Genomic DNA, 13,173 nt, shown 5'->3' on the forward strand with positions numbered 1-13,173 from the left:
GTCCACACGGGCCTTCGGGTCTCAGGCTGAAGGGGTGGCTGCGGCCCCATGTTCGTTTCCCACTTCAGGTCACTACTTTCCAGGCACAAACCACCCTGCACTGTGAATCCTTTCTAAGCTTCTGCTTGGTGGGGCGTCTATCCTTTGTGCCTTCAGTTCATAGCAATTTTTCCCTATTTGCTTCCCCCCAAAATATCTGAAGTGGCTTAAAATATAAACACTCATACAAAAAGACAGTAACAAATAAAATTGGAAAGACGGATCAGAGTCATACAGAAGGAGGTAACGTCCACGCTGATCGTGAAGTATCATAGGTAAGAAAACAGAGCATTCAATGAGCTCTGATATTCTTGGGAGCAGAGGGGGGGGGAAGAGGGAGAGGGAGAGGGAGAGAGAGAGAGACAGAGAGAGACAGGGAGAGAGAAAAAGAGAGAGAGGCAGGTTGTTGCTGGAGAAAAGTAGGTGTCCCGTTGACTGGCCTGGAGACATCAGACATCAGTCCCCCTGTCCTTTGAAAGGAGCTGCTTTGGTGTCTGAGCAGAACAGCAAGGCACGGAGGTGACCAGAGGGGACAGGCCTTCCCACACACGAGGCACAGACAGCGCAGCAGGAAGCAGGCCAGGGCCGAACATGTCGCCGACTGACACCGCCCCAGGACCCACTCTGGCCCGTCTTCAGGTTTCTCTCCATGGTGTTTCTGGTTTGGGATTTGGGGGATTATTTTCCTCTCACTGGACTGAAATTTGGGTACAAGTGTCTCTCTTCACAAACATTCTGAAAATAAGCACAGTTGTTGACAGTGAGTTTGAGCACACTTTCACTCGCTTCTCTCTCTGGAAAGCCCTGGTCACCACTGCTTTGCGCTGGCGAGTTCGATGGTCAAATGTGTACAGGAAACACCAGGGGTCAGAGCGTGTCAGTTCCACAGGGTCTCCTGTGCCTTCCACAGACGAATCTGCACCCCAAAGCACGGGAACCACAGACCCATGAGCACAGCCGTCCCTTCTCTGAATGCTTTCGCTCCCACAGGCCACGTGGGAGAGGCCCACAGAATGGGAGGGACGTGAACTTCGCCTGGTTTTGAGGCCGCACTGGACCACTCCCTGACTGTCGTGTGGACAAGTCAGTCCCTTTCTCTGAGCTTTGGTTTCTTCCTCCGTCAATGGGTCTGATGGCAAAATGACTGAACTCGAAAGGTGTCACAGTGACGAAGTGCAATTCCAGAAAGAGCTTTGTCCCAAAGAGCACTGCACAGAAGTAGCTGTGACTGCCACCCCAGGGGGATACCAAGACCAAGCGTCAGTCACCACCTGCCACAAGAGTGCTGGGGCTCAGCGGCACTAGGGGGCGGGGCTGAGGGGGTCCTTGGCGGCGGGGGTGCTGGGCAGGGACTTCAGGTACTCCAGGTGCCTCCTGGCGTCCTCCTGGTTCTGTCGCACGTAGTACACGACGTAGGCGATCACCATGGTGAACCAGCCGAACATGGTGACCAGCATGGCCACGTCGGTGGTCTTGTGCTGGACGCTGCAGAAGCTGACACCAGCGTCCAGAGCCTGGATCAGCGGCTTGCCCACGTACTCCTCCTGCTCCGAGCTGTGGCAGGCGATCTCGTCCACCGAGTCGGGGTCCAGCTTCAGCTCCCACAGGGCCTCCTGCAGGGCACACTCGCAGTGCAGGGGGTTGTGAGCCAGGCGGACCTTGGCACTGAGCTGGCCCAGGGCATCCTTGGGGATCCTGCGGATGCGGTTGTGAGACAGGTCCAGCAGCCGCAGGCCCGCGGCCAGGCCCGCGAAGGCGGCGGGGCCGATGGTCTCGATGGCGTTCCGAGACAAGTCCAGCTCTCGCAGCTGGCTCAGGTGCTGGAAGGCTCCGTTGGGGACGCGGGCGATTCTGTTGGCATCGAGCTTTAGGAGCACAGCGTTGGCAGGAATGTCCTGGGGAATCTCTTGCAGGTCCCTCGCACTGCAGTGAACGGCCACGGCACCGGCGTGGTCAGGACACTGGCAGCTCTGTGGGCAGGAGGTGCCCAGGCGCAGGCAGAAGAGGAGGAGGAGGCAGGACCCGCCCGTGGGGACTGGCAGGGATGAGGGGCTCTGTTTGCCCATGGGGCCCATCCTGACTGCACTGAGGACAGACGGCACGCTCCTCTTGCTCAGTGCTCGTCCCCACGTCCCTGCCTGCAGCTGTGCAAGTGACCATCCGACACGGACATAAACTCTCGTTCCTCACGTGGCAGGAAAAACGGTGTTCTCTCAGTTCTAAAAGAGAGGAGCAGCACGCATTGTCCTCAGTGGTCCAGCTGGGACCCAGGGTACACTGTGACTTTGGAGAACTGTCACAGGCTTATCTCACCTGTGTGTGTGTGGGGGGGTGTCTCTGTAACTTATTTCCAGGGACTCCCAATGACACCAGAAGAGCAAGGACAGGTGGTGCTGACTGCTGGCTGGGGGCCAGCACCTATGGAAATGGGGGGACGACCCTGCCACACGCCCTGGGCAAACCCACTGCCCACCTAGGTGACCAGGGGCCTGGAGAGCACCGGGTGAGGCGGACTAGGGTCCACCTCCTCACCCCCTCATCTCCCCTCTGGCTGAGAACCAGGAAGACTGAATGCCCGGTGACCCAATCGACCAGCGGGCGCTCATCACAGCCGGGCCAGGCTGCTGTAAGAAGCTTAGCACTTTGCGAATTTTGACAACCCTTTAAAAATTATAATAATAAATAAACGTCCTCTCTGTCGGCCGCAATAGGAACCGCTGCCTGGCACAAGCACCAGGGTCAGCGCCCTTGATTTCAGTTAAAAGGAAGGAAAACGAGAAAAGAGAAAAGCCAAGCCCTGGGCGCGCGCTGCTCTGGGGCGTGGAGTGGCGGGGCCGCGCGGGGCTTGGGCGGGCGGGGCTCGTACCCCGGGACTCGGGACCCCGAGGACCCGCAGGCGGGGAATGGACGGGGGAGGGGTGTCCACGCTCCCGACTGGGCCGGGGGCTTTACCTGCGCGTCCGCGTCCGGAGGCTGCTCTGCGTGAGGATCTCGGCTGCTCGGAGCCCGACCCGGAGCCACACCCGGGCCACACCGGAGCCCGCGCCCACGTCCGCGGCCACCGGGACACACGCGACTTGGCCTGCGCCCCACCCGCGGTACCTGGGGCGAGGGGCGGGGCTGGGCTCGGGAGGGCGGGCGCGGGCCACGACGACGCGGAGGCTCAGACTGAGGGGCGGGGCGGGGCCTTGGGAAGCCGTGGGGCGGGGCGGGGGCGGGGCTTTAGGGCGGGGGTGTGTCTCGGGGGCTGGGGGAGGGGCCGTGACATCTCCGAGCCCGGCTTCTCCCCGGGTCCAGCCCCGCCCCACGGGGTGGGGCGAATCCCTTCCTGGCGCTGACACTGGGTGCGTGGCACCAGGAGACCCTCGGATCAGCACCAAGCCCTTGCTGTGCGTCCCTCCACCCCCGATGTCAGTGACCCCTAAAGCTGTTTAGTGGGCTTAGGTCACCATCCACCTAAGTCGCTTTCTGCCCCAGGACCCTCTGTGTCTTAGGGTCCCTGCGTGTGGGCCTGAGGAGGGTAGGAAGTATGGGGTGGGGCGGTTAAGCTAGGCCTGACCCATCCTAGGGCTTTTAAAAACAGCTTTATTGTGGTGTAATTGATATACAATAAACCACATTTTTAAATTTGATACGTTTTCGACGTTTGTATACACCCACCCGGGAAACCACCACCACAATCAACGCAGTAAATACCCCACTGCGCCTTGATCCTCCCTGCCCTCGTCCCCCATCACCAGGCAAGCGCTGACCTGCTGGCTGTCCCCAGAGACTCACATAAGTGCAATCACAGCAGGTACTGTTTTGTCTAGCTTCTCTCACTCAGCAAATGACTGAGCTGCCCCTGCTGATGTGTAGTCAGGGCATTCCTTTTAGTGCTGAGGACTGTCATTGTATGCGTGTTCCACGGTTTGCTCTCTGTTCGCCTGTTTGTGGACATTTGTGTTGTTTCCCGTTGCTAGCTATGACAAATGAAGTGAAACGGACATTGTGTGCAACCTTTGGGCAAATACTCTTCTTTCTCTTGGGTAAATCTCGGAATGGAATGAATGGCTGGATCACATGGTATCTGCATGCTTAACTTCAAAGAAACTGACAAAGTGACTGCACAGCTTTCCCACCAACAGTGTATACTCACACCTGTACCAGCATCTGGCACGCTCAGTGCTTTAGCGTTAGACACGCTAATCGGTGTTTACTGGTGTATCTCACGGTGGTGATGTTGATTTGAACCCTGTGACTCATGATGGTGGGCATCTTCTCATCTGTGTATTTGCCATTTATCTTCTTTAGGAAAGTGCTCTGTTCACATCTTTTACCTACTGTTCATTGAGTTGTTTCCTTATTGTTGAGTTTTGAGAGTTCTTTGTATATCTATCTGGATACAGGTCCTTTAGCAGATACATGATTTGTAAACATTTTCTCTGAGTCTGTGGAGTATCTTCATCCTCCTAGAAGTTTTTCAAAGAGCAGAAGTTTTTAATTTTGATGAGGTCCGTTTTATCAATTTTTTATTTTATGAATCACTCTTTTGTTGTCATATATAAAAAATCTTTGCCTAATTTAAAGTCAGAAGGGTTTTAAAGTTGAGGTTTTGCATTTTCGTCTCTATTATCCATTTTGAGTTAATTTTGGTATATGATATGAGATAGGAGTCTAAGTTTATTTTTTGTGCATACAGATATCCAGTGTTCCAGGACTGTTTGTTGTAAACCTCTGTTGATGGTGTGACTTGAGTGTCCTATGTTATCACTGATTTTCTGTCCACTTGCTCTATGAATTATTGAGAAAGGGCTGTTGGACTCTGACTGTGAGCATAGATTTGTCTGTTTCTCCTTGCAGTTCTATCACTTTTCTGCTCTGTGTATTTTGAAACCTGATATTGAGATTATTGTGTCCTCTTGATTAATTGGCCACTTCCTCATTATGAAATGATCCCCAGCTCCTTGCCTGGAACCCTGCTTTGTCCGACATTGACACAGCCCTCCAGCTGTCTTTTGATCAGGCTGGCATGGGATAGCTCCTCCCAACTTTCACTTTTTAAAAAAAGATTTTATTGGGGAAGGGGACAGGACTTTATTGGGGGACAGTGTGTACTTCCAGGATTTTTTCCAAGTCAAGTTGTTGTCCTTTTAATCGTAGTTGTGGAGGGCGCAGTTCAGCTCCAGGTCCAGTTGCTGTGGTTAGCTGCAGGGGGCACAGCCCACCATCCCTTGCGGGAGTCAAGGACTTGAACCGGCAACCTTGTGGTTGAGAGGATGTGCTCCAACCGACTGAGCCATCTGGGAGCTCAGTGGCGGCTCAGCTTTAGGTGCCATGTTCAATCTTAGTTGCAGGGGGTGGAGCCCACCATCCCTTACGGGAGTTGAACTGGCAACCTTGTGGTTGAGAGCCCACTGGCCCATGTGGGAATCGAACCGGCAGCCTTTGGAGTTAGGAGCATGGAGCTCCAATTGCCTGAGCCACCAGGCCGGACTCCCACCTTTCACTTTTGAGTGTCTTTATATCCTTCAGGATTTCCATAGCACCCAAGTATCTTCCTCAATATTTTGATTAAGTACAAAAGGAAAAGTAATAACTTTACAGTGGAGAAACCCAGCAGAAACCACCTTAGTATGTGACAAAAGATAATATCAGTAATAAGACAGAGAGACATCATGTAGCCCTTGATGCAATGGACTGAGAAAGACACAACCTCACTTCGAGGGTATTCTTGCCCAAAATGCACAATTTCCAGTCGTGAGAACACTTCAGACACACTCCGATTGAAAGACCTTTTACAAAGTGACTAATCAGTACACTTCAAGAATGAGGAAGTCGGGGCTGGCCCGGTGGTTCAGGCGGTTGGAGTGCCATGCTCCCAACTCTGAAGGCCGCCGGTTCGATTCCGAAGGCCGCCGGTTCAATTCCAACATGGGCCAATGAACTCTGCCTTCTACAGCTCAGATTGTGAACAACGGCTCTCCCTAGAGCTGAGCTTCTATGAGCAGCCGGAGGTTGGCATGTGCTGCCACCAGCTGCTGTGCTGCCATGGGGCTGCTGCTGCAGGCTACTGTGTGGCGCTGTGAGCGGCCGACCAACGACCGGCGACTGACTGCCTCAGCCAGGGGAGCGCAAGGCTCACAATACCAGCATGGGCCAGGGAGCTGTGTCCTACACAACTAGACTGAGAAACAACGGCTTGAACCGGAGTGGGGGGCGGTGAGACGGAAGAAAGAGGGGAGAAAAACAGAATGAAAAAGTCATAACAGACGAGAAATGCCTGAGTCACTGTTACAGATTGGAAAAGACTAAGGAGAAGTGACAACTCAATGCAGTGCAGAACCCTAGACTAGACAAGGACTTTAGTGAAAAAGCTAGTGACACTGAGTAAGGCTGGTGGCTTAGGGGACAGTATTCTTAACACATTGGTGGCACTGGGATAACTCGCATTTGACGTGACGGCTGCATGGTGAGGCTCCAGCCTGTCTGCCTCTGTTTCTTTCTCATTTGTTCTTCTGCTCTGTCCCTTGTCCTCTTTCCTTGCCTTCCTTCGGACTGAGTATCTTTGTGAATCCATTTTCTCTCCTTTCATGACTCCTGGCTGTAACTCTTCACTGTTATTTCAGTGGCTGCTTTAGGGAGTGGCATCCGGCTGCCTCTTCCTGTCCAATCATCCGCCAGGTCACACTGGACCTCTTCACCTGAGTAGCAGCCCGGCAGCCATGTGTTGCACCCATTGGGGCTGTGCGGTTGTCGTGCAGTTAATGTGCACGTGTGCAGGAACCCCACAATGCATTATTATTTCTGCCTTAAGCAGTCAGCTACCTTTTACAGAGACTAATATGGTGATCTGTGAAGCTGTTGGCAGGTTATTATATGGTAAAGAAGAGGTGCCAAAGGGGAGTCCCCACATTATGGAATGTTTTTAATATTTAAATTAAACATTATGTGGTTACCACCAAAAAGCACAGTGTGGATGGGGGAGTGGGAGGGGCCAGTCACACAGAGCTCACGCTGTGCAGTTCTGCTTGTGGGAGGTTCAAGAACAGGCAACACTTGTCAGTGGTGGAGGCCATGGTGGGGAGGGAGCTCGAGGGGCTCCTGGGGCTGCTGTGCTGGGCCTCATCTGCGTGCTGGTCAGCGCAAGTCAAACATCCATCGAGCAGCTGACAGCAAGATTTGTGCAGGTGGCTAGGTGTGCGCTCCTGACCGTGTGTGTGCTCCTAAACGTGTGCCCTGACTGAGTGTGCCCTGACTGAGTGTGTGCCCTGACCGAGTGTGTGCCCTGACTAAGTGTGTGCCCTGACCAAGTGTGCCCTGAGCGAGTGTGCCCTGAGCGAGTGTGTGCCCTGAGCAAGTGTGTGCCCTGACCAAGTGTGCCCTGACCAAGTGTGCCCTGAGCGAGTGTGCCCTGAGTGAGTGTGTGCCCTGAGCGAGTGTGTGCCCTGACCAAGTGTGCCCTGACCAAGTGTGCCCTGAGCGAGTGTGCACTCCGCCTCCGGAGCAGAGAACAGGACCTGCAGGTTTGCTGTTCTCGGGGATCCGCCTGTTACTGTGACTACATTGGTGATGGACACATCAGTTCCAGGTGCTCATGGGAAGCTGTGTGGTGAGCTGTGCTCTCGGTCCTCACAGATCTCACTGGTGCTGACATCAGAGTGTCCACAGCAGGTGCTGGCCACCAGCCAGGCCCAGGCCATGGGCCCTGCAAGAGCCTGGCTCACTGTCCACTCTAGACCACAGCCAGTGCTCTAAGAAACACCAGAAATATTCTAATGCCATCCTGGCCACATGGTTTGCCCACTGGAGCCACCCTCCAGACTGTAATTGGGCTCTGGGCTGGTGATCACGGCCCCAGGGATTAAACACAGCTGCTCTGGCTGCCTAATTGCTTCCCCATCAGGAAGGCCGTCCTGCTGGCAGGGTCAAGTGCGTCCCCCTGGGCATAAGGAGCGGCAGTCTGCACCATGCACAGGGCAGCATAAAGCAGGCAGATGAGTGACATGTCCCAGCGAGGCCTGGCCACGGCCTCCCCACGCAGAGCAACCACAGAGGCCTGGGACAGGCCTTCCTCTGGCAGCCGCCCTTCTAGGCGTGTGCTGGTCGCCTGCTCTCCCGCCCTCCCCTTCCACGTGCCCAGCTGGGCCCTCGGCTGTCCTGGCCTCCACACTGGCCCCACCTGCCCTCAGACAGCACCCCAGCCTGCCAGGTGCCACTGAGGGCAGCCAGCTCACAGGCAGGGTTGGAGCGGCACAAAGGGACAAGACAGAGGCAGCTGCCTGGGAGGACGTGCTCGCAGCATGGGAACCAAAACGGCATGGCTGGAACCCCTAAGAACCTTGTGGATGGATTGCCTTTGGCAAAATTGTCCCAGCAGCTTCGGCCAGCTGGAGCCTTCCCGGAATTCCTAGATCTCTCTGAATTCCTGGATCTCCTGAAATTCCTGGTTCTCTCTGCCAGATCTTGGAAACCTGGATTGGAAAACCAGAAGGAAGGCCGGAGATGGTTCCCTGTCCTGGCTCCCCAGGCACACAGGGCCTGTGGCCTTCTCTTGTGCCCTGATCATTCCTTCCCCGGCCACCTCGCAACAAACTGCCTCCCTCTCTTGGCTGCAGGGGATCCGAGGGCTGGTGGGGGAGGGAGGTTCATGTCTGTCCCCTCTACAGGCTGTACACACTCACACACATTCACACACACAGTCACACACACTCACACCCACACCCACACACATTCACACACAGTCACACACTCACACTCAGTCACACACACAGTCACACACACTCACAGTCACACTCACACCCCCACACACACATTCACACTCACAGTCACACACACTCACACTCAGTCACACACACACACACACGCACACACACACACGCCAGAGCACTCCCTCTTCCTCTTGATCCAAGTTTTGTTAATTTTGTTGTTCTTTCTCAAGAGCCCATTTTTTCCATGCTGATTCTTATTTTCCTCTTTCCTTAAATTCTGCCTCAGCCCCTAGATTTATGTGGTCGCTGTTTCTTGAACTTCGTGAGTCCTAACCTCAGACAATTCACTTCCGGTCTTGTGATTTGTAAATAAGTGTATTTGAAGTTATGTGACCCTCGTAAAACTCTCCAGCCTCATACAGCAGGTTGTGACCCAGGACCCTCTCACGGTCTCGCTCTGATTTGCTCCCCAGGAAAGGTGCTGGTTGCAGGGGTGGGCAGGTGGAAGGACAGGTCTTCACAGGGTGTGGCGACTCCCTTGGCTTTCCCTAGCCTGTCTGTAATGCAGAGTCTCTGGTCCCGCTCCCCATATAAGAACGCGGGATATGGTGAGGCCAAAAAGGAACACCCACGGAGCCATAGTAGGGGAGTCACACCACTATAGTCTCGCTGGTGGCTGGGTTGGAGACACAGGAAGCAGGAGCCACATGATCAGCAACCTGCCATCCGCTTCTCTGCCAACCAACAACCCACTTGCTAACTGCAATCCGCCCTTGCTAGCTCAGCCACGGCAGTTATATTAGTGGGTAATGGCTAACTGGTAACAGCTGATGGCCAACTAGTCACAGCTGATGGCCGTCTACTACCCAAGCCAGCACCTCTCCACGTGAGGCCGAGAGCCTGGAAACTGCTCTCCTGGCTCTGTCCCCACACAGTCCCAATCACAGGATTGGCTTACCAGGGTCCCTGAGCAGCTGGAGGTGACCCTGGGGGTGCTGAGCAGAGTCTCAGGACAGCGTCTGCTCTCCCGACAGGCACTTCCCTCCCACACTAGTGCTCCTGCTGGGAAACGGGCCCCAAAGTGATCCCCGGAGCCTTGGGCAGGTTGTGCCCTGCTGGTGTCGCCTCCTCTTCCTCGGGGTTACCTAGGGGACTGGTCACTCTCGGTCCAAGTGTGCAGCGAGGACATAGACACCTGCATGCACTGTTCTCTTCCAATGGGTGTCCCCATTCTAATGCTACTGTTCTAAGGCCGTGACCAGAGAGTGGCCTGGGTGACAGAGCCGCCTGTGGGGAGTTGTGGAGACCCCCTGGATCGTGGTGTGTGCTCAGCCTTTGTGAATGTCACGTGTGTGTCTGGGAACTAAGTGTCTCTCCCGGGCCTTCTTGTTGTTGGGGTGGGTACAGAATCATGTACACAGAGTGCACATATGTATGGTTATGTGTGTGTCATGCATTTATGTTACACATCATTTATTATACAAATATCAATATATATTATCCTTGGATTGTACATATAAATTTATGTGCAGACGGTAATTTGTATGTATAGCATAAACATACACTTGTACACACATATGTGAAGGTATACACACATGCACACACAACACAAATGCACACACAGCATGGCCAGTCTTGTTAATTGCATTATTCAAATTCTACCCTATTTTCCTTTTGCTTCTTGATTCGATTTCTGAGATTCCTTGATTTCTGAGATTTCTGAGATTTCTGTGGATTTGCCAATTTCTCCTTGAGTTTCTAACTATTTTGCTTCATACACTTAAAAGCTCTGGTGTTAGGTGGATAGCAGTTCAGGAAAGTGCTGTCTTCATGAATTTGTATCTTTAGTGCAGACACTCCTCTGTGTCCTTAAAAGGGCAAGTCTGAGCCTTGAGCCTTCTGCTCTGCCATCCCTGTCTCCACACCTTTCTTTCTGGAAGCACCTGCCCGGCGCGTCTTGCCCATGTGGCCAGCTGTTACATCTCTTCTGTTTTAGGTGACAAAAAAAAATAATAATAATAATAACAGAGAGAACAAGAGAAATTTGCTGGTTTTTATTTCAATATGAGAATCACAGTTTATATGTGTCATAATTACTGACATGTTTTGACTACTTCCTACCATTTTATTTTGTATTAACCGTCCTCTGATATTTTTTCTTTCCCTGAGTTGTTGTTCCATTGTTGTTGTCCCTCTGAGGGGTTAGAGCGTTACCCTATTTCTGTCCTAGGGTCGCCCAGACCTGAAGTACATTTTGTTTTGTCCTGGCACCACCCTGGTCAGTGTCCATTTCTTCTTCCCGACCTTCACCATGCTGGAGGCTGGCATGCAGTGCCCCCTGAGGCTGGCGGGACATTAATTCTAAGCTGCTGTTAACTTTTCTTTTCCCTTTATGTGTCACAATGATAAGACTTAGCCATACATTTTAATGCTTTCTTTGCTTACCATACGTGTGTGTGTGTGTGTATGTGTGTGTGTGTGTGCGTGTGTGTCCTTCCCAAATATTCTTATGTGGAACCCGTGACTCCCAGTGTGGCTGTATTTGGAGGTGGACCCCCTAAGGACAGAATGAGGTTAAATGAGGTCACGAGTGGAGCCCTGATCTGCCAGGACTGGTGTCCCCCGAGGACAGGCTGTGAGGACACCCAGCAGAGGCCTCACCAGAAACCACCGCTGAGGCACCGGGTCTGGACCTCCTGGCAGCGGTGTTGTTAGAGCAGCCCGAGCCAATATGGTTGCGTTTCCACGACTCATCTTTGAGACATTCTGCCAGAAAGGACACAAGTAACAGTTTCTCTGTGTCCTTACAAGTCGAAAACGTCTTTATTTGGTGCTGCCACTTGAATTCTAGTTTGGCTGGGTATATGAGTCTAGATAAAAACCAAGGCTCCAGGGCACCTGAGCACCTGCAGGTGGGGAGGCCAAGGTGGGGCTTGAGGACCATGATGGAGCCTGGGCCTCGGAGGCTGAAGAGCAGGGGGCAGGGCGGGGGGTGGTGTCAGAGCAGGAACCACAAGTTTGGCCTTTGGGTGCCTGCAGGGCGTCCACGGGGAGACGCCATGGGAGATGCCCTCAGGCCGGGGTGGGCAGAGGTTCCGGTGGCCCAGACACAGCCCCGACAGTGCACTGGTCTGGAACTAATTTGCGGGAAGTGCAGGAGCTGGCCAGGCTGTATGGGGCAGCGAACGGATGTCAGATTGAACAAGCTTCTTGGTCCTTAAAGCTTCTGGTTGATGCCGATGGTGTGTGAGTCCCTGACACCAAACAGGGCGCCCTTCCCCCGCCACCCAGACCCACCAGCCACTCCTCCCTGGGTTCACAAGGAGGGACAGAGCAGTGTGTGTGAGTCCCGGGGGCGTGCACAGGCAGGGACCCCCTGCACGTCCAGAGCAGGTCTGAGCACACCAGACCCTGACCCTGCTGAGGGGCTCAGCCCTGATGGTGAACCGGGCGGGGAACTGGGGTTCCCACGGTGCCCACCCCAGGCCAGGCGTGGGACCGAGTCAGGTCATAGTGGAGGCCCTCTGTGGGGCCTGGGCCCAAGGAAGAGGCCACAGGGGAACCCCAGCTCCCTGGGAGTCGCAGGCCTTGGGCTGATGCACCCATGACGACATGACCAGGAGGGAGTGGACTCCAGCTGAGGGCCGAGGCTGCCAGGAGGCTCCAGCCCCTCACCTGGCTGCCAGCCAGCTCAAAGAGGCAGCGATGACTGGCAGAGTTCCAGGAGCTGCTGTGTGACCGGAGCCAGCCTGTCCCCTGCCTCGGCCCCCTCTCAGAGTGCCTTGCTGCCTTCCACTTCACGAGCTCATCTGGCAGTTGAGTCCAGCTAGCCCTGAGGGGCGGTGGGTCCCCTCGCCTGCCGAGGTCCACGGCTGCATCGTGCGGCTTTAGTCTCTGAGGGGCCGGGGATGCACCAGCCTCGGCCTGAGCCCACGGTCAGTAGTAAGCCTCGTACAGAGCGGCCGCCTTCTGGAGGATGGTCTTGTGGGTGGTGGGCAGCGGGATGCGCCTGTCCACCACCTGCCATCGGATGGCCACCCGTGGGTCGCAGGTGTGCAGGTGCTGCAAAGACAAAGGCACATCCTGAGCCTCGGAGCCGCCCACCTCCACCCAGCCACCCCAGGCTTCTCCCAGGCCTCAGTCCTGGGCTCCGGGCCTTGCCACGGGCTGGCCTGGGCTTTATTCTTCTGTCACCAGGGAGCAAGGACGCCTGCTTGAGGCCCAACTCAGAAAACGCTGCAGCCCTGACTGTCCCAGAGTGAGACAGCGTCTCCTTATTCCGAGGTGTTCTCTCCTGCATAGGAAGCCCCGAGTTTTCTTCCCTAGAACCTCTCAGCCTCAGTTCTAGATTAGGGACACTCAGGATTGAGCTAAATACGGGGGACGGTATCCCCATAAAGGTGTATGAACACATCTCCCCTGATGCGAGCCTGAGGGGGCCCCA

General features: G+C 54.6%; 2 protein-coding genes across 5 annotated transcripts in view; both read right to left on the bottom strand.

Annotated features, from left to right (window-relative positions):
* Nucleotides 1–232: 232 nt before the first annotated feature.
* Nucleotides 233–3,206, bottom strand: LRRC3 (leucine rich repeat containing 3). The gene is made up of 2 exons (XM_019745652.2): nt 2,992–3,206; nt 233–2,258 (listed from the first exon to the last, which is right to left on the bottom strand). Exon 2 carries the CDS (start codon nt 2,112–2,114, stop codon nt 1,341–1,343), a length of 774 nt encoding a protein of 257 aa, XP_019601211.2. The 5' UTR covers nt 2,115–2,258; nt 2,992–3,206; the 3' UTR covers nt 233–1,340.
* Nucleotides 3,207–10,768: 7,562 nt separating this feature from the next.
* Nucleotides 10,769–13,173, bottom strand: part of TRPM2 (transient receptor potential cation channel subfamily M member 2) — a 47,480-nt gene continuing 45,075 nt past the window's right edge. For all 4 annotated transcript variants that reach the window (XM_019745725.2, XM_019745731.2, XM_019745729.2 and 1 more), the window contains one exon: nt 10,769–12,791. In XM_019745725.2, coding sequence (XP_019601284.2) covers nt 12,666–12,791 — 126 coding nt within the window. In that variant the 3' untranslated portion in view covers nt 10,769–12,665. The remainder of the gene's footprint in view (nt 12,792–13,173) is intronic.

This window comes from Rhinolophus sinicus, linkage group LG01 (genome assembly GCF_036562045.2).
Source record: "Rhinolophus sinicus isolate RSC01 linkage group LG01, ASM3656204v1, whole genome shotgun sequence".
Classification (NCBI taxonomy): domain Eukaryota; kingdom Metazoa; phylum Chordata; class Mammalia; order Chiroptera; family Rhinolophidae; genus Rhinolophus; species Rhinolophus sinicus.

Excerpts from the sequence above, each read along its gene's own strand:
- LRRC3 (XM_019745652.2), bottom strand. The coding sequence starts at position 2,114 with ATGGGCCCCATGGGCAAACAGAGCCCCTCATCCCTGCCAGTCCCCACG.